The sequence below is a fragment of the Suricata suricatta genome, chromosome 9, assembly GCF_006229205.1.
Source record: "Suricata suricatta isolate VVHF042 chromosome 9, meerkat_22Aug2017_6uvM2_HiC, whole genome shotgun sequence".
Taxonomy (NCBI): Eukaryota; Metazoa; Chordata; class Mammalia; order Carnivora; family Herpestidae; genus Suricata; species Suricata suricatta.
In genome coordinates this window covers 9,795,511-9,815,979 of record NC_043708.1, presented here as the reverse complement: position 1 = coordinate 9,815,979, position 20,469 = coordinate 9,795,511, and the positions used below count along the sequence as shown (strand labels likewise).

Genomic DNA, 20,469 nt, shown 5'->3' with positions numbered 1-20,469 from the left:
TCCAGACTGGAAAGTCAACAGATAATGTGTGAAATTGGACAAAACTTCTCATAGCGGTATACACATCACTTAGAATATGGAGAGGGGCGCCTGGGTGGCTCAGGTAAGCATCAGACTCTTGATTCCGGCTCAGGTCATGATCTCATGGTTCATGAGTTCAAGCCCCGTGTCGGGCTCTGCACTGACAGTGGAGCCTGCTTGGGATTCTCTCTCCCTCTCTCTCTCTCTCTCTCTGCCCTTCCCTTGCTCTCTCTCTCTCAAAGTAAATAAATAAACTTTTTTTTTTTTAAAAAAAGAAGATGACTATGGAGGGAAATACCAGAAGAGAGCTGACACCCAGAAGCGACTGCCTCTCAAGAATGTGACTTGGGGGGCAGTTAAGGGGCTGCCGTTTTTCTTAACAGGCTTGTGGCACATTTGATATTAAAAAAGTTTTTTTTAACGCTTATTCACTTTTGAGAGAGAGACAGAGAGAGAGACAGCATGAGCAGGGGAGGGGCAGACACAGAATCCGAAGCAGGCTCCAGGCTCTGAGCTGTCAGCACGGAGCCCAACTCGGAGCTTGAACTCACAAATTGTGAGATCATGACCTGACGGAAGTCGGGAGGATTAACTGACTGAGCCACTGGGGCGTTCCTTGGTAGTCCCGTCCGATACTCCTCTCTGACTATAATACATGGTCCTTCCGAGGGTGGTCTGAGCAATACCCTCTCCTCCCCACAGGAGGTGTGTGCATTGAGCGCAGGGACTGTGCCTGAAGCACCTACTCCACGACAAAGCCCCTGGGCCAAGCATGGCCCTGCTACCTGGCCTAGCCCTTGGCAAGCATTTCCGTCAGCATTTACACCTCAGAGGCGTGGAGTGCCTTCATGGCCATCCTCTTTGCCATCTAGGGATGGAAATAAAGGCTCAGGAGCTGGACAGAGACTTAGAGGACCCTCCTTTTACAGCTAAGAGAAACAGGCTGGGCTGAGGCTGGAAACAGAGCTCAGAGCTCTGGACTCCCAGTCCCGGGTTCTTTTAACAACCCCAGGCTGTCCGATGCCAGGTGCATGCCAGGCCTGGGGGCGGGGGTGGGGAGGAGGCCCGGGGAGGGGCACAAGGGTATAGAGCACCCAAGCCTCTGGGGCTCGATCATCCTGCAGCTGTGAGTGAAGAAGCTGCTCACAGCCAGCTCACGTCAGGGAGGCCACCAAAATGCAAGCTGTGTGGGCTCCCATGGCTGGGGACCCGCAGAGTTTGGGGTCATGGGCAGGGGACCCGGGATCCACTGCATGTGCAGGTCCCACTGTGAGCAACTCCCCTTTCCAGCCCCTTGGTCTGGTTAACGCCCATCCTTCCCCCTTCCAAGAAACCTCTCAGGGCCCCAGGTCTGGGTGAGGGGCCTCTCCTAGGGCTCCCCGCCCGGGAGCCCCCACCCCCCAGCACCATGTCACCCAGCACAGGGTTGGGACATACGGTGGGTGCGGTGAGTCACAGGATGCAGTCTGATTCGCTAAGTCTGTGTGTAGGAAGTGCTGACTAGACCTCCTGCGTTCCCCCAAGGTCACGCCCAGCGAAGGCACAGAGGTGTGCTGCTTCTGCACCTGCTCCTGTCTCCTCCCATCCCTGCAGAGGCTTGCACCCCAGATGTCAAGCCAAGCTAGCATCTCCAGAACCACCTTCCTACCCCAGCTGATTCTAGAACCATCCTCCCAGCAATCTGGCTCCCCAAGGCTGCGTTGGGGCCATTCACAAAGATCTCTCAGAAATCATCCTCTAGGGACTCCAGGCTGTGAGAGTTAAAAAAAGAGCCGGGTTTATCACTGATTTTTCCTTTTAATGGTTTTACAGTGACATGAAATGCTTTTGTTTCCTGAGAGAAAAGGCATGTTTCAAATGAATTATTAACCAAAAGGAATTGGCCGTGGGCAAGAAATCCTCCATTGACTGTGGAGAAAAATGCAGACAGACAGCTCGCTTGCGCGATGCTATCTCTTACAGCCCCCAGCGGAGGTCAGCTCGGTCAGCAGTGGGGGGCATTTGCTCTCCTCCGCGGCTGTAACATGGGCTGCCTCCTCCCCCTCCCCCCAAACATGAAGCGTCTCCCACCCAGGCCTCCTTCCAGGCCAGTTCGGGAAGTGCTGGCCTCTATTTCTGTCTCCACTTGACTGTGAACCGAGCCCCCTCCTGCCACTGACTATCTGTCAGTGTATGCCAGATGCCCTTTCTGGACTATGAGGTCTGGAGGGGCAGAGGGCTGGGTCTGCACCCCACGTCCCGGGGCTTGCCCAGAAGAAAATGGATGCAGATCACGGTGCAGGTGCATATGGGACAGGGACTGTGCTGCTCTCTTTACTGTCCCCACTCACCCATTCCGTCCTCTCTCCCTGCTCTGTGCCCTGGGAGGCTGACGCCCCCATTGCAGTGCTGGTCCTGGGCTCTCCTGCTCCTTGGGTTTGGCTAATGAGAGGCACGCTCAGGAGACCAGGCAGCGTGGAGAATATTTGGGGTGTTTCTCCTCTTCCTTTCCTGTTTTGGGGCTCATCTCCAGCTGTTCCAAGCACAGATCCTGCTAAGCGGCCCGTCTTTTGAGTCTTGGGCTCTCTAGGTTCCCTAGTTCCAGTGGCACAATTTCCTTCCCTAGCCCTGGTCGTAGGGGTACTGACCACTCCCACCGCTACTAGTCCTGGAGTGCTTCACAGGAACCATTAGCTCCCAGAAATTCACCCACACTCCTGGAAGGAGCCCCGCCCACCCTCCTAGGAGCCCTGCCCACACTCCTGGAAAGGAGCCCATCCTATCCTTCTGAAGGAAGCCCCGCCCACGCCCCTGGAGGGGAGCCTGGTCCACAAACCTAGAAAGGAGCCCCGCCCACATTCCTGGAAAAGAGCCCGCCCACACCCTGGAGGAATCCCCGCCTACAACCCTGTAAGGAGCCCCGCCCACATGCCTGGAAAGGGTATCCTGAGCCCTGTGCCTTGAGTTCTGTCTTTCCAGGCCCCTGACCCAGGAACCAAGAACTCAGAGCCTGTGTAAGCGGCCAGAGGGCAGACAGGAGGCCCCTAAAGGCTGCTCTGAGGGGAGGTGAAGGGGCACCCCCACACGCCTTCCTTCCTGGGAGACCCCCAGCTCCACTGAAACAAAGCCTAGCACGCCACAGCCCACAGCCGGCGACACTGCCACAGTCAGCTATTAATGTCAGTTCTCCTGACGTGTTCCACTTGCCCTCCTGACGTTGGAGCGGACAGCACGTTTTTTCAGAAGTTTGGGGCAGGGGAGGAGGAAGACGTCCTCGACGGGACAGGACGTCACTCTCGGGAAGTCGGCTGGTGGCTCATCCTCCCAAACCTCTGGCAGCTCCCTGAGTCGTGGCAAACTGCTCAGCCTTGTGGGACAAGCGCCTCCCCCATCAGGCTCTGGCTCCCCCCAGCCTCATCTTCCAAGTTCCAGGGGCTTCCTGGTGTCCTGGTGCCTACCTGCTCTGCCTGGCAGCCTCCTGGTGGCCGGCGGAAGAGGCAGGACAGGGGGACAGGGGTCCAGGTACTGCTCCCGTTGCAGCAGGCCTTTTGCTCAAACGCTGTACATCCTTATCAGTTTATCACGACTCCTCCAGACACCGGGACCGGCTGCCAGCAAACGGCCACAGCCTCACTGGCCATCTGCCTTGTAACACCTTGCATGTATCTGACCCCGCTGCCGCCCTGCGGTCAAGGGAGCAGCCCGCCAGCACAGCCTGCCTCTCACCTGTCTCTGTCCCCTGCAGAGCCTGGCACACAGCAGGCACCCATGAAATACTAGGGAAATAGACTGGCTGTGGCCCCTGGAGCCTCCCAATGCCCGGGCCTCCCCTTGAATGGCAGGGACTTTCTGTCCATCTGTCCTCCTGTCCACAAAGGAGCACAGGCACCCCCCAGGTACCCGGGCACCCCTGAGGAAGGACAGACAGGAATACTGAGGTCTGTTCTTAGCTCAATACTTGGAATAGTATCTAGATAGTACAGGAACCATGGTCAGGGCTGGACTTGGAGTCACAAGGTTCTGGGCTCCAATTCTGAGTCCACTGCTCCCCGGTTATGCCATCCTGGGCAGCCCCTCTTTTTTCCTTTGAACCTCAGTTTCCTCGCATGTAAAATGCAGCGGATCGGAAAAAAGTGTGACAAGAATGAACTGGGGGAATGTGGGTGAGGCCACGACCCCCGGCTGTGGAAGAGACTGCGCGACAGGTACTCCCTTGGGATTGGTCACTGCTTTTGGACAGTGCGTCACGGCCTGAGAGCAAGGAGCTGAAGGGGCTCCTGGCTGGGAGGCAGATCCCGGGGCTTGGCCTGTCCATGTGGAGCTGCCGTGCCTGGACCCTCGTCCCCCTGTCCTGCCTCTTCCGCCGGCCACCAGGAGGCTGCCGGGCTGTCTCCTGGTGACAACCCTTCGCCCTCCGTGCCCCACCCTGCATTTGTTTTAACACTTTGACCTTGATGTGTTACTCTTTCTGCTTTTCAATCATTAAAGCGAAATCACATAGAACTAGCGAAATATTTCAGGTGTTACGATTGTTCTTAATATAGATCCCCGAACTTTGAGCCTTCGGAATTTCCAAAACCTTTATTAGAAATCTATACACAATGCCTAGGACGCTTCGGCGTCTTGCAATATTTTTGTTTGTCTTTTAAACTATCTTCCCTGAAGGTCCCTGGGGGCTATTGCGTTTTGTTTTGTTTTGTTTTGTTTTTTTGGAGCCTGGAGGTCAAGGGATCTTAGCTGGAGCTGCTGTGCTTCCTGCCAGGGGGTACTATCCACAGCATGCCCTAGTCTACCACACGTAGGGCCCTCGATACGGCCCTCAGACCCCAACCCGACAAGGCGATGGTGACTGGTAATCACTCTGGAAGGGAAGTGAGTTGGTAGTTACAGAACCGACAGCGAGTGTTCCTGAGAGTTTGCTGTTTGGATCATTTATGGCTCCCCGGAAACACTCCTCTTTATCCTCCCAAACCCAGCTTCGGTGTCACATTGCCCAAAATCCTTCCCCCCCCCCCCCACCCCAGAGAAGCAGGGCTCCTCAGCCTCTGCAATTCCAGGGACAACGGACGCTGGGGCAGGACCCGGTGAGCACTTCCTGTATGCCGGGCACTGCGGAGCATACGTGGTGTGCCGGCTGTTTACAGAAGGGCATCACCATTCCTCACAACAAATAGGGAAACTGAGGCCAAAGAGGTTAAAGTGATTTCTTCCTGGTCACACAGTTTGAACTGGGATCTGAATTTCGGTCTGACTCCGAAGTCCAGTTCTTGCTCCAAACCAACATGGCGCCTCCCTGCAGTGGCTCCCACTGCAAGGCACCCACCCTGCACGGATCATTTCCAAACTCTGCTGGTAGGCAACCTGAGTGAGCTCCCAACACAGGACCTGTGACTTCCAGATAGGGTCACCACACACACACACACACACACACACACACACACTGCAATGGGACTGCATATAACTGGTGCTCATTCAATGTTTGCTCAAGGAAGATGGATATTCGTTATATATTCTGCTTTTTAAATGCTTGACGATTTTTATGGTTTAAAAAAGCATGGGGTGGGCAGAGCAGCGCCCACTCAGGCGGTGCCCCCGTAGGGCTCAGAGCTGGGTGAGCACTCACCTTTTGATGGCTTTGTAGCAAATGATGACCAGCACAGTGAGAAACACCAGGGAGGCACAGCATACAGCGATGACGATCACCAGCCCTGACCACCAGCTTTCCTCCACGGGGCACGAGGGAGAGTTGGGGGCTGCAAAACACAGGCAACAGGCTGAGCGTCCTCTGGATGAGCGGGCGCTGGCCACGTCACAGGGGGACCGTGGTGGGTGACACTGGCGGTGGCCTCACCATCCTTCAGCCACTGGAATGAAGGCTCCCTGACCTGTCCCGCTGTCCCCGCCCCCACCCCAGCGGCAGGTGACATCATGGCTGGCTCCCTGCCAGGTCCGTGCTCCCAGCAGGGGTTAAGCGCTGAGCCCCGGGCCATCCATCCTCCCCTGGCATGAGCTAACTGACAGCAGGGTCAGGTTTAATTTCCCATGAAAAATAACAGAGCATCTCATTCTCTCAGTTGAGGTATTAAATCCACTTCCTCCGAGGGTGGGGGTGGGGAGCAGGGCTCACAGGGCACAGGGTGGGTGAGGCCCGTCGATGTCAGTTTGGTAAGCTGATTCCTTCTAAGAGGTAGGCTGTCCCCCTTCTTGGCTTCGGCCCACATTGCGAGTACCTACGGCAGTCTCAATTTGCACGGGTGGCCAAAATTTGGAAAAGTCTGTTGCTGACAAAGCATCTGACTCTGGGTGCCATGGGGCCCCTTTTGCCATGAATCTCCATGGGATCCTTGGGGTGACCCTGTCCTCCCCCTTGGCACCAGCTGAGGGGGGCAGACGGCAGCGCTGGTGTAGATGAGGATCACAGCAAAGCTGGTTCACTCTTCTGAAAAAGCAGAGACATCACATGGCTCTGACAGGTCCAGAGACGACTGGGAAGAAGTACCCCGAATTACCAAAGAAAAGGCAGAGGGAGAGAGGGAGGGAGGGAAAGGGGAGTTGGCGAGGGCAGGAGGGAGGGACATACGGAAGGACAGATATACAGACACTACTAGCTTTGGGCAGGTCTTCAAGACCCATGACTATATATAAAGGGAATCGAAACAGTGACCTAGATCTGTGTCTACTTAATCACAGACACCTTCAGGGTGCAGCACAACATGGGGAACACGTGAACGATTCCCAAAGGACAGCATGGGGGGCTTCGTCACCGTCATCACCATTATTCCTGATGTTGTCATAATCATCAAGGTGTCATTTACGTATGGTGACTCCTGCCCATCTGAAGCCTGTGGTCTGATCGGCTTTGACAAATGAGCTGGCCAGTGTAAGGCACACCTCTATCACGACGCAGATTTTTTCCATCGCCCCAGAAAGTTCCTCTGTGTCTCCTTCCAGTCAACCCCTGCCCTGCAGGCAACCACTATTCTGCTTTCTAAATTTCTTTTTTAATCTTTATTTTTGAGAGAGAGAGAGGCAGAGACAGAGCATGAGCAGGGAGGGGCAGAGAGAGAGGGAGATATAGAATCTGAAGCAGGTTCCAGGCCCTGAGCTGTCAGCACAGAGCCTGAAGCAGGGCTCGAACTCAGGAACCGTGACGACCTGAGCTGAAGTCAGTGCTTAACTGACTGCACTGTCCAGGTGCCTCAACCACTATTCTGCTTTCTGAAATCACAGATTAGTTTTGCTTGTTCTTGAAAGTCATAAAATGGAATCATGCGGTGTGTATTTGTTTTGCTCCCTTTATTTAGCAATTTTTTTTGAGATTCATCCAAGTTGTTGCAAATTTCGGTAGTTCCTTCTCTTTGATTCTGGGTGATGTTCCACCACAGGAATAAACCACAGTCACCCCTGGTGGACTAGGCTGTTTTCAGGTTTTGGCTTTTGTGAATAAAGTTGCTATAATCACTTGCATATATGGTATAGACATGTTTTCATGTTTTTCTTGGATAAATATCTGGGAGTGGACTCACTGGGTCCTACGGTGCATGTGAGTAACTTCACAAGGACCTGCCACTCTTGTTTTCCAGAATGCTTTTACTCTTGAACTAGGAGAGAGGAACAAGCGGGGAGGGGGCATTGCGGCGGCTGGGCAGGGGGATGCAGGCTGGGGGGGGGGCTTCACAGGGAGCAGGTGCTAAAGCCCCTTTAACAAACGCAAGGTCCCGAATGTGGGGCTCAGATCCTCACACAACCAAGCATTCAGAAACGCTTCCTGAGAAATGCCCGGGACCAGGATGTCACTGAGTCACAAGTGTGCTCTCCGCCAGGTGGGATCAGGCCTTTAGAAACCCCAACACTGAAACAATAGAATACAGACCTCAAAATAGGACTAAACTCTAAGATCAAGTAAAGGAAATTTCCCAGGATGAATGTCTTCAGTGCTTTTATTTTTGGGGGAAGCATCAAACACAAAATCTTTCCCCCCACCTGGGTCCTCATTTTGGGGTGTCCCTGAATATTCCCAGGGTGACTCGGCACAGATCAAGGCCAGGTCTTCCCTATGTGGTCACTGCAGGACACTCAGAAATGCAACCAGATACATGGGGTCCCAACCCCAAAGGGCTTGCCTCCTTCTTGTTTTCACTGCAAAGGGAAGCAATTTTGGTTTCTGTCAATTGTACCTCAGGCTGTAACACCTCGGGGCAAGTCCCAAGGGCCATGCGCAGTCCTAGGGGACCCTCACACTTGCAGCCCACCGATGGCCCACAGGGGCCTGGGACACACCTGCCCAGAGTGTGTTCTCAGCTGAGGCAGCCCCGCCCTCTCCAACAAGGTAGAATGCCATTAGGGGGCTTTTGATGAGAAAATCCATCAACTGGAAACAGAAGAGTTGACTCCAAACCTCGTCTGGAATTTGAGACTAAATTTCAGAGAACCTCTTTTGATGTTCTTCACATTCGTTGGTGATGAGGTAGGGATTTCCTTCTTGCTTACTTTTCTCAGACACCGTTGATACAGAAAACGGGGAGATTGGAGAGCGTCCTAGGACGGAGGGCCTCCTAGATCATTCAGCAGGGCATGTGGGGAAACTAGTCAAGACAAAAAGGTAATAGATATGAAAAAGAGGGAGGTACTTTGTGAATCCAGTCCAAAGCATGAATCTTGGATTCCGCCAAGAAAACAGCTCTTGGGTTCAAAGAATGCATCCTTATTTATCCTTGCTCCAGTCATTTTTTTTTGCATTAGAAAGGATCAGGGACGTGGGAGCTGGATCATTTCAACCCTGGCCCCGGGATCAAGAAGCAACTTTCCCAGGGGCCAGGGTTGGGACCCCAGGCTCTGGGCTGCAGTCCAGGTCTGCTCCTGCCTAAACTTCCTTCCTATTGGTACGGCCAGGACTCCTCTGCAGATGTGATCTGCTTACCACATGAGCAGACCGATAGTGTGTATTTGAGAAGATAGCCTCATGAAGGTACTCATTCATTCGTTCATTCATCTGTCCATCCGTTTGTTCATTGATCTACCAACCATTTGCTACCAACCCTCTGTATCTGGCACCATGCTAGGAGCTGGGAGCACAAGGCTGGTTCAGTAGAAACTGTGCCTTTAGGAAGCCTGGTGCCAGCTGCCCAGGGATCATTACAGAGCTGGCTGAGATCTGGTGGCCTCACTCAAGCAGCCAGCAGGCTCCAAGAGGAGACCAGACATGCAGATTGGCTAATGTGCAAGGTGAAGGTCATAAGTGGCTGAGGAGAGGAGGCCATTTGGTGCTAAGGATTAAGGGAGAGGGCGATGTCTGTGAGAGGCAGGTGATCAGACAGCGGAGCTGAGGCAAGCGGGGTGTGAGGTCCCAGACATGAAGCTGCTGGAGCTCTGCCCCCTCCAGCACGCTGCCCCCTGGCTGGTGGCCAAGATTCTGCCAATACTGACAGAAAGGCCGCAGCGGTCATGACCACTGAGGGGTCGAAATGCCCTCTCTCCTGGGACTCAGTAAGGCTCCGTCTGCTGTATTCATTAAACACTCCTGACGTCTGTAAAGTGGCAACCAGAGGCGCGCCTGGGTGGCTCAGTCAGTTAAGCGTCTGACTTTGGCTCAGGTCATGATCTCACAGTTCCGTGAGTTCGAACCCTGTGTCAGGCTCTGTGCCGACAGCTCAGAGCCTGGAACCTGCTTCGAATTCTGTGTCTCCCTCTCTCTCTCTGCCCCTCCCCTTCTTGGACTTTCTCTGTCTCTCTCTCTGTCTCTGTCTCTCTCTCTCTCTCAAAAATAAACATAAAAAAAAAGTGGCAGGGCACCTGGGTGGCTCAGTCGGTTGAGCGTCTGGCTTCAGCTCAAGTCATGAACTCACGGTTCGTGGGTTTGAGCCCCACGTCGGGCTCTGTGGTGACAGCTCAGAGCCTGGAGTCTGCCTCAGATTCTACCTCCCTCTCTCTCTGACCCTCCCCTGCTTGTGCTGTCTCTCTCTGCCTCTCAAAAATATATAAAAAACATTTAAAAACTATTAAAAAAAAGTGGCAACCGGAGGACTCAGTGGAGGATGCAATAGAGGGCCACCAGGCTGTTTTTGCTTTATCAACAGAGCTGCTTTCTTTTCAGTAAAGAAATGCCTCATTAAAACACATTCAGGACCTCTGCTTCTGGCCAAGATGCAGCAACAGGGCCAGATTTGCCTCCCACCCCCTACACACACACACCTGAAACATCTAAAAAAAATACCAAGTACATTCAGCGATGGTTTTCAAAATAGCAGACCTCAAGGCAACAGAAGACAGCGATCTCTCCAGAACAAGGAACAAAGAAGGGAGTCGGGCTGCTCCAGCTGACTGCCCGAGAGATTGCAAAGAGGGGTCCCGGAAGGGAGATGCCAGCAGGGCATCTGGCTAAGTCGGGGAGCTGGAGCTGAGAGTCCAGGGAGTGACCAAGACAGAGATCTCTCCCAAGGGAGCTTCCGGAAGAGGGGAGAAAGCTAACAGCATGTAAGGAAATCCACAGGGAATGTTTAATTACACGTGTGGCAAGTGCTAGAGACGAGACGGAAAAGAGGTCCAGATGCCCCCACGCCCCGTGCAAGTGTCTGGAAAAGCAGCAGCTGGGGTCAGGGAGCTGCGAACGTGCCCGTCTGAACGGTATCAAGGAGCCTGCACTGACCGACGAGATTTCCACAGGCTCGGGGCCCAGCGCCACAGAGGAGCCGTGGGAGGTCAGCGGGCCCCGTGTGCGCTCTCGGTGACCCGTGTCCTCCCTGCGTTGCTCGCGGGTTCTTGTGACCATCAGAGGACACAGCGGAGGCAGGGCTCTCCAGAGTCTGGGAACAGCCATGCTCATCTGCGGAGCACCAAGGCCGAGGCACACTCCAGGCCACGACGGTGCAGAGCCCACGGACATCCCCCTACGTAACTGGGGTGACTGAGGCACACGGCTAGCGGACCAATCAAGATCTGGATCCAGGCGTGCCTCGGACAGCACTCAGGGCTGAGTGAACGCATACATGCGGGGGGGGAACCAGCCGCTTCTGCCTCCTTGCCAGCTATGCACAGAAGATGCCTGACGGACGGAGGGTCCTGAGCAGGGTGTCAACGAACCAAGGGGATGGCAAGCAGGGTGGGGACAACTGGGTTTTGCAAGATATCTTCCAGTGGTTCCCGGAAGAAGGGAGTTATAGCCATGGCCTTTGTTTTAACATGATTTTATCTCTTGTGAGACGGAGTCTACGATGTACCTGTGGCTCAATCTCTTGACCCTGAGTGTGACCACCTCGGGTGGCCAGCCACTCACCCCCACAGCTCCTGGTTTCTCAAGTACAGCCTGAGTGCCAGGCACAGCTGTGACATGATGGGCCTTCCGTGGGCCTCTGGGGCCACATCAGACTTCTCTCCTAACTTTCAAAGTCTTCGGTGACTCCTACCCAGGCTGCTTTTGCAGTTCCCTGACCGCCCCTTCAGGGCTGAAATGTCAGCGCACTGAACTGGCCTTCACTGTGGTCGGGGCGGGGATGCGCCCAGCTCCAAGGGACAGCCTTCTGGCACAGCTGGCCCTTGGGGGGTGGGGATCCCTTTCTGTTCCGCGCCCTCTTGCCCACAGGAAGGGGCGTGAGGATGCTGTCCAGCCGTCGGGACAACACACGTACCGGTTGCGGAAGCTCCGGAGAGTGTTTACGAGGCATCCACCCTCCACCCTGCCTCTGCCTGCTCACCCAAAGCCCCGCTGGTCTGTGCAGCTCCTGAGGACAGCGAGGGGTCCCGGAGCTTTGCTCACACATTCATGTGGCAGCAGAACCTATTTCATGAGTGCTTTGGACAAAGGAGGACGCTGAGGCTCAAAGGAGGGGAGGAAGGGAGGAGCAGACCCTCACACCTCAGCCCTGCCTTAGGTCCTGCCCCTGGGGACCGTGAAGGACACGGGTTCTCAGAAGTTCCTTCGTGGCTGACGGCCCCTTCCCTGCCCCTGCCTCGGTGTCCCCAGCCCTGCTGTGGAAGGAGGGGGTATAGGGCGGCCTCCTCCCCCACCTCCCACCCCCACACAGAGCCCATTGTCTCCGGAGCACAAGGGGCCGACTCAGCCCACTGCCATCCATTCATGGGCACAGGGCATCCACGGGGAGGCCTGTGCCAGGGGCGTCCACCCTCCCATGCGGGCCAGCCTGGGTGTGGGGCCGCTCACTCATCTCCCGCCATGAAGGTGCCAGACTGTATGGCCGGACTCTAGGACCACAGATACAAGATGGGATCTTGGGACTCTATGCCAACCTCTGAAGTAAATGTCCATTTCTGGAAAGAAAAGTCTCTGGAGTTGCTCCCGATGGAAACAGCAATCACGGGCACCTTGGATTGAGGGCACTGGGGGGCTCCACCCCTTCTCTGCCGATGGGAATCTGGCTCAGGCTTTGGGTACGGTACAGAGTCCCTCTGGGAGTCTTCCTAATTCCAGGTGTGTTTTCCATGGACAGGCCTTCCAGTCCTTCTGCCCCCAACTGGTTCGGAGGTGCACATATCCTGCAGGTCTGGCCAAAGACACGAGAGGAAAAGTCTGCGGGGGCTTCCCAAGCGGTCTCCTTGCTGCTAAAGGAGAAGCACGGAAAAAGAAAGGCCTCTTTTTCTCAAGGACACAGCCATGTGCTTTTGTTCCCCTAAACAGGGCAGCTTTGGGGGGCTGACGGTGCTGGGGGGCAGATGGGGGGTTGTGGTGTTAACTAGGGCAGCCACATGGCTTCAAGGGGTGACATGTGAGCATAGACGGGGATTTGGTAAGGGGGTTATCACACATCTACCTGGGGGAAGAGCCAAAGCAAAGGCCCTGGGGTCAGCGGGGGCTTGGCATGTCTGAAGACCACCAACGAGGCCCGTGTGGCCGGATGAAGCCACCAAGGGAAGGACAGAGGAGACCGAAGGGTTTGGGCTTTTACTCTGAGAAATGAGGTGCCAGGTGTGGGCGTGGAAGGGAAGGCAGTCAGGTCTGACTTACATGTTGGCTCCATCACTCTGTTTAGAGTAGATTGTGTGTGTGCATGTGCACACACATCCACATATGTGTGCGTGTGCACACGCATGCACATGGTAGGGTGGCAGAGTGTGGGAAGCTGCGAGGTCACTGCCAATGGCCCAGGACAGAGAGGACAATGGCTCAGATGGAGGTCAGCAGTGGTAGGAGGGAGAAAGAGTGAATTTTGGATACTTCCAGAAGGTTGAGTGCATGGAAATGTGGGTGTGTGCGTGAGCGTCAGAGAAGAATGAAATGTGATTCTGAGCAGGTGGAAGGAGGGAGCTGCCGACACCGACGGGGAAGGCCAGGGCCGGGTGGGCTGCTGGGTGTGCGGACTGGAGTGAAGTCTGACGATCCCATCACACCCCAAGGGAGACGGCGAGCAGGCAGCAGATTCTGGGTTGAGAACCAAGCCCGTAGCTGGGGGCCTGAACCTGGGAGCTGTCAGCACCCAGCCCTGAGATCGCCAAGTGTGGGAGCACAGTGTGAGCCGAGAAGAAGGTCAGGCCTGAACCCTGGGGCCCCTCCATGTAAAGAGGCCGAGAACAGAGGAGGCCGGGAAGAGAGGCCAGCAAGGACGGGCAGGGTTGGGGAGGTGCTCAAGACGATGGGGCGTCCTGCAGCAGGTTGGGGAGGAACGAGAAGGAGGGGGGTGGCGGTCAGCTGTGTCCACTGCAGCCGACAGATGGGCAAACGCCACAGGACTGAGAGCCAGTGCTGGATGGAGCAACACGGCGGTCACCGTTGACCCTGCAGAGGCGGTTGTGGGGCACTGGTGGAGGAAGCCTGGTGGGACCATTTAAGCGAGAATGTGGGGAGAGGAAACGGAAATAGCAATTATGCACAGCTAGCTGGTGGAGCTTTCAGCCCAGCCACCTCCAGCTGCCCGGGACCACGGAGGGCAGGACGGTTTCCCCCACGGTGTGTGATGAAGGGAGGGCCGGGCAGGGAGTCGCGGTGAGCCCAGGGGGTGCGTACAGCACCGGACCGGAGGAGGAAATGGTTCGCGAAGGTGTCCAACTTCACTCAGGCAGGTGGTCAAGCTGGGATCTGAACCCAGACCGCTGGTCCCAGGGCCGACCTACCACCGCTACCCAGACCAAAACCAGCATGCAGGTCCAGGAATGGCTCCAGACTGTGGAAAGACATGCCCCGGACAAACCGAGACAGGGTCACATGGAGGGACTGATGCCATGTGTGGAAAGGGATCGTGGGTGTCACCCTGGGCATCAGGGAAGCCTCTTTGAGGAGGTGATATTTCAGCAGAGGCCTACAGGGTGGATGAGAGGGGGCAGCCCCACGGAAAGGTCCTGGCACCCCAGCCTCTCTGCTCCCGCCGCCGCAGCCCCGGTGAGGGGCTCCACACCTTTCCATCTGTGATTCCCAGCCTGTTGCCCGAGCGCCACGGGACACTCACTTCTCTGATTTATTTATTTCTGCCTGACGTGCTGGGCACGGAGCCCAGCGTGGTGGCAGTGTGGTGGCTGATCATCAAGGACACTGTTCTCAGGCTCGGCTCCTGAGGGGGGCATTTAAAAAAAACACCCCAATACACTATTAATCACTGTCTCCATCATTCCCGTGCCTAATTAGGAAAGGAAAATTATGAATCGGTTTCAGTCTCCCTGGCGGGGGCGGCCACAGCTTTTCCTGATTCGAGGGAGAGATCTGGGAGGAGGCTGGGGCAGGAGCCCGAACAGCAGGCCACTGCCCAGTGCCATTAATTACGCTTCTGGTGGTGACTGCAGGACTGCAGGACCCCCCTCTTCGCCCCTTCCCCCCCCCCCCCCGTGCCTTGCCCAACAGCACTCCTTGTGAGGCTCCGTATGGCCAGGACTTGTTACTCAACAGCCTTCTTCGTTTTTAGTAGCTGCAATCCATCCTTTCTCTGTTCCTTGCCCTGGGGAACGCCCCCCCCACCCCAATCTGCCAGGCCTCTTCCTACCCAGGGCTGCTGATGCACCGTGACCTAGAAGGTCCAGACTCTTCAGAACACTGCGGAAGGGACAGGATGGTGCCGCATTGGCGAAGCCCTGGGTGACCACCGGAGCCCAGCCTCAGTGCCCCCCGCCCTGACTCCCACCATTCGCGTGCCGGTCCATTCACTCACTCGTACCTGCTAAGAGCCCACTCTGTGAGGTGCCTGCATTGACCTGCGGACCGGGGATAAGAGGGCCAGTGAAAGAGAACAGGGACCCTGCCCTCCTGATGCTTCCAGTCTAGTGGAGAATGGACACGAAATCAGTAGTCACCAGATAAGTGCCAATAGTGGTTCCTGTCTCCCCAAGGCTCTTCGTTGTGCCAGTGCCTTGGGTACAAAGAGCAGGAAACCATCAAACAAAACAGTTAGCATAGGTTGACTGAGAATAATGGACTTGTCTTTGTTTGTGAGAGGCTCATGACCTTGGGATAGGAAAAAGCTCCTGATAGCATGTATGAAATGCTCAGCAGCGCCCAGTACCTACTTGATACTGAATATCAACTGAATTGATACTGAGTATCAGATGGTAAATTCTGTTCTTCCCTTCCAGAGGGTCCTTAATACATAATGGGGTCTCAAGAATGCCTAGTCAGGTAGAACCTTCTCTGTCTAAACAGTTGTAATCATGTTGAGAGGGGCGCAGGACCAACTGGACCAACGGTTGACAAACTCTGACCCCTAGGCCAAATCTGGCCCACCACCTGTTTTTGTAAATAAAGTTTTATTGGAACACAGACACACCCATTTCTTGATACGTGGTCATGGCTACTTTCTGGCTGGGATGGAGATTGTATGGCTCTGTAGGGCCTAAATGATTTACTACTGGCTTTTTACAGAAAAAAAAATATTGTCTATTTCTACCTAGCTTGGGGTGATCTTAACCTGAGATTATTAGACAAGCTTAGGAGAGTGAGCTGAGAGCATCCTAAAATTATACCCCAAATTTGCCTTTTGCAAGTAAACATTCCATTCCTTCTATGTTATTTTTCAGAAGGGCACTTCACTCCAAATGTCACACCGATGCCTTGCTGGGAAGTCTCTAGGCATGTGGCTCAGGCTCTGTCCAGTCTGAGAATTTTAGCAATGACAGTGTGATGAGACACACAGACAGACTCGAGTTTGGATCCTGACTTGGGCTAGATCACACGTGCTAAGGGACCCTAGATAAAGCAGTGACCTTGCATAAGCCCCTCATCCATTCCTTGGAAGATCGGTGGAGAGGATCGGCCCTAGCAAAGTGCCAAGTATCACCTGGGGGGTTTCAAGGACGCATTCAGTGGTTCTCCCAATGGCGGAGGCAATGACATGGGGCAGATTTAGGACTGAAAGCCCAGGAACTGTCTGCACTCTTTAACTGCCCCACAGTGGAACAGGCTGGTTTCTAAGGCAAGTACAGCCCGCCACTTTGGTGCCAGCCTCCATGACTCTTTCTGGCTCCCAATCTGGTAAGAAGCTTCACTGTGGGATGGGCAGCTCTGTGCCATTCCTGGTGTGGCAGTTTCAGGCACACAAGAGAGCCTCCTTCTCACTGATCCCTTTCGGGGCAGCCTGGGGTCTTTCTGTTTCTTTGGCACTCCGACAGCATCATCTGCTGTCCCCCACTTCACCCTGGTCATGGAGGTGGGCACTGTAAGGTGGGGTGCTTCCCAGCTGTGCTGGGCTGCAAGGGGGCGTGCAGCTGCCCTTTGACTTTCCCAGCACCTGGAGCCCTTCTTTGGAAGGCTGCCCTTGGGCTGTTGGAGGCGATAGGCATGAGGCGAGGAGCCTGAAAGTTTACTCCGCCATACCTCAGACAAGTCCCTGACCAGTGACCGACAGGGGCTGGATGGGACCATCTGGCCCCCCTGCTGCTGGCTGGGAGCAACGGTAGAGCATAAGCGATCCTACAGACTCCGCAACAGGATCGCGCGCAGGCCTCCCAGACTTGAGCTTGGCTTCCTGCCCTCCCATGTCCCATGTCTTCTCCTGCCTTTCAGGTTTCTCTGGGGTCACTGGCTCTGAGCACGGGTTCCATGTCAGGAACCCCAGACATCAGGTTGCCGAGGTGCAGAAGGATCCCGACCTGCCTTCGCAAGCATCAAATAGATGAAATTACATCCCTATGAGATTCCTGTGAGCTTTCTAGGCTCCAGATCCTTTTCCAGAACCACCTTTGGCGCGTTCTCCAGACAGAGCCTAAGTCCTGCTTAAAGGTCTCTGCTGGCTTAAGCTAAGAATAAGTTTTTCCAGGTTGTGACCCCAAAGGGATGGGGACATAGCTGAGAAAAATCACTACTGCTTAGTTGGTCTTTGTTGGGAAAGAGAGACAGAGAGAGAGAGAGGAGGAAGGAGAGGGAGGGAGGGAGGAAGGAAGGTGGAAGGAAGGAAAGATATGATAGAAGAAGGGAAAGAAAGGAAAGGAAAGGAAAGGAAAGGAAAGGAAAGGAAAGGAAAGGAAAAAGAAGGAAGGAAGGAGAAGGGAAGGGAGGAAGAAAGGAAAGAAGGAAGAGATGGAGGGAAGGAAGGAAGGGGAGGAAGGAAGGGAGGGAGGAAAGGAAGGAAGGGAGGGAAGAAAGGTGAAATGTCTGTGGCTTTAGGACAACACCATATATTACAGAGGAAAACAGAACCCATGGTCCACGGCTGCACTATGGTATATACGAAACACGTGACTACTTGAATATAAATTAATTAAAACAAAATGAACTAAGAACCCAGCAGCCACAGGTCGCGGGTGGCCACCACGTGGACAGCACGGACATACATCACTCACACATCGCAGAGGGCTCTCGGAGGGCGCTGGGCCAGGCCGTGAGAGGGTAGATGCTCTGCTTCCCTTCCTAAAAAGGCAGCAAGAGCAGCTGGGTGCCCCCGGAAAGTGAAGCAAGAGCCACATACCTGCCGACACAGATGTTTCCAAAGCACCTCCTTCTTAGATCCTTTTATTCTCAAATCCCCTCCCGCCAAAATGGACAAGGCGGGGATTACCAGTCCCATTTTGTAGGTAAGGAAACTGAGGATCCCTAAGGGCCAAAGGGGCAAAGTCACCGAGCTGCTAAAGAAGTGACAGAGTCAGAGCTTATGAGCGGTAAGGCTGCTGGGGCCCTCGATGGGGCGGCCGAGAGTGGGTGGGGGCACGGTCTAATGCCTCGGGCACCCCGTGAGTTTTCAGGGCCAAGTTCTAATGCCACCGTCGGCACACATGCTCGCTCCTTTTACAGCTGCAAGACTTGGTGAGTGGACGGACTCCTGCGATCTGAAAGTGGCCGCTGTGTCCCTGAGCTGATTGACAGTAAAGCAGAAGACTTATCCTGGCTGCACCCCCCCGCCCCCCCGCGGTGACTGCGCCCGTCCCTGCTGTGAAATGGGGCCAAGCCCTCGGCCCAGAGACCCCGCCGCCGAGCTATCCGCGGACAAGCCTGTCCGGAGGACGGGGCGTGCTGAGACTGGGCAGAAGGTCCTACTTGGCAACAAGCTGCTGTCTGGGAATTTCCTTCTCTTTCCGGACAAGCAGCCCGCTCTAAAGGGCCACACAACCTGGCTGCCGGCATTGTCTTGGAAACTCTTTGAACTTAGGCAAGCACTTCCGCAGTCTGGACCTCAGTGCCCATCTGTCACACGAGAGTGACGACCTTAGCCTAGAGCAGCAGGACCCCTCAGCCTCGGCACTACTGGCATTTGGGGCTGGACCGTTGTTGCTGCGGGCAGCTGGCCCGTGCCCTGTGGGGCTGTCGAGCGGCACTCTTGGCTTCTACCCACTAGATGCCAGCAGCTCCCCTCTCCCAACTGTGGTGCCCAAATGTTCCCCGGGGAACAAAATCTGCCGGTTGCAACCCAGGGCTCTGGAAGGTCTCCAGCGCTCTTGCCTACACTGGTGCAGAGACGGATGGCCTCCCACGCGGGCGCGGGCACAGCCCGCGGCACAGACCTGACTCAGCCTCCCAGAGTGCACCTCACCGATCCCAGCCAGCGGCTCAAGCTTGACGGCCTTCCAGCTGGAACCTACCATTCCAGGCCAGTTGCCTCCAGGATGACCCCCTCCTCCCCCACTACTCCAGCCTCCACGGCGGAACTGCCTGTAACAGGGTCCAAGAAGAGTCGAATGCCTTATTTCCAAGGCATCCACAATTCTCTCTGCCAAAGCAGGAGACAATGTGCCTTTGCCACCCACAGGCCAGTTCATTCTCCGCCTGAGAACAAGGAGCCCATTGACTCTCCGGAGGGGCAGGGGGCAGGCCAACATCTCTTCCAGGAAATGGTGGCCTTTGGCCTGGGTGGCTTGCAAGGCTGACCCAGAAACTTGGGAGCTGGAACAGGGGCTGCTCAGATCGCCTTGTTGTCCCAGTGGGAGAAGCGGCCATCGACCAGAGGATGCTCCGCCCTGACCCGCCTGGCGGAGCTGCATCATCTTTCCCAGGGGGGGAAGCCCAACAATAACGGTCCTTCCCAAAGGCCACTGCAACCGACCCGGCTGGGCTGGAGGGATGGTCCCACGCTCTTTCCTCTTGATACACGGAAAGCACTGTGGAGCGTGGCTTCTCTGACCGGCTCCAAATCCAAGAGCTGGATGCCAAACGCCATGATGCATTCAGGCCCGTAACGCGAACCAGGAACACCTTTGCCATGGCAAACAGACGCCAAGACTGCCATCTACACGGTCACGCCACCATCACCTATGTCATGCAAAACGTCAGGCCTCCGGCCCAGGCCTGCCAGGCTGTTTCTGAGCCTTCACTCGTGTTTGTTATTTGCCATCTGCGGGCAGACAAGCAAACGCCTAAGATTCCAGAGAATTTTATGGAGGAAGAGCTTTATATCTTCAAAATATTTCTAGGAGCTTAATGCGAACGTAATGGCAATAAGAGCAGCCCCCTTTGCTAAGCACCTGGTTACCGCACTGCGTGCACGCATCTCCCGATTCAAGTCTCCCGATCCATCAGGAGACATGGATGTGACTGTCCCCACTTACGGAAGTGAGGACAGACTCTGCGAGGAACTCAACAGAGGAGCCGGCATTCCAGAGCAATCTGATGCCAAAGTCGACCTTCTTTCTCCCCTTTCCTGTTGCAAATCTGGTAAAACCCACTGTAAACTAGATTTTGCTGGCCAGAGCACCTTGGGCCAACCGAAGAGCAGATTTTAACATTGCCTGGAGATGCTGTGACCGCCGACCTGTGGCCTCCCTGAGGGTGTCCCCAGCCACACTCCCAGCCTTCTCCAGGCCTCTGCTTAACCCTCTTGAGGGCAGAGGGCAGGACTTACTCAACAAAAGAGCCTGTGAGAAGGAGGACCTAGGAGCACAAAGTTTGCCTCATGCCCGCCTTGGACCCCAGGAGTGATGAGAAATGGAAGAAACATTCCCCACGAGGCAGAAATTCAAGAGTAACTTTTATATCACATACAGGATGAATTCTACCCGCACTTTCATTCCTTAGAGTCGCCGGCTCCCTGGACACAGTGTTCTAAAATCCAGTGGGCACAGAGCACCTCCAGAACCTTGCCGTTGCGTCTGCTCGTTATTTTTCATGACAGC

The 20,469-nt window shown here is 55.1% G+C and overlaps 1 protein-coding gene across 1 annotated transcript in view; it reads right to left on the bottom strand.

Moving 5' to 3' along the window:
* Positions 1-20,469, bottom strand: part of PRIMA1 (proline rich membrane anchor 1) — a 62,313-nt gene that overhangs the window by 12,067 nt on the left and 29,777 nt on the right. The window contains exon 4 of the mRNA XM_029951523.1: positions 5,624-5,753. Within this exon, the coding sequence (XP_029807383.1) occupies positions 5,624-5,753 (130 nt within the window). The remainder of the gene's footprint in view (positions 1-5,623; positions 5,754-20,469) is intronic.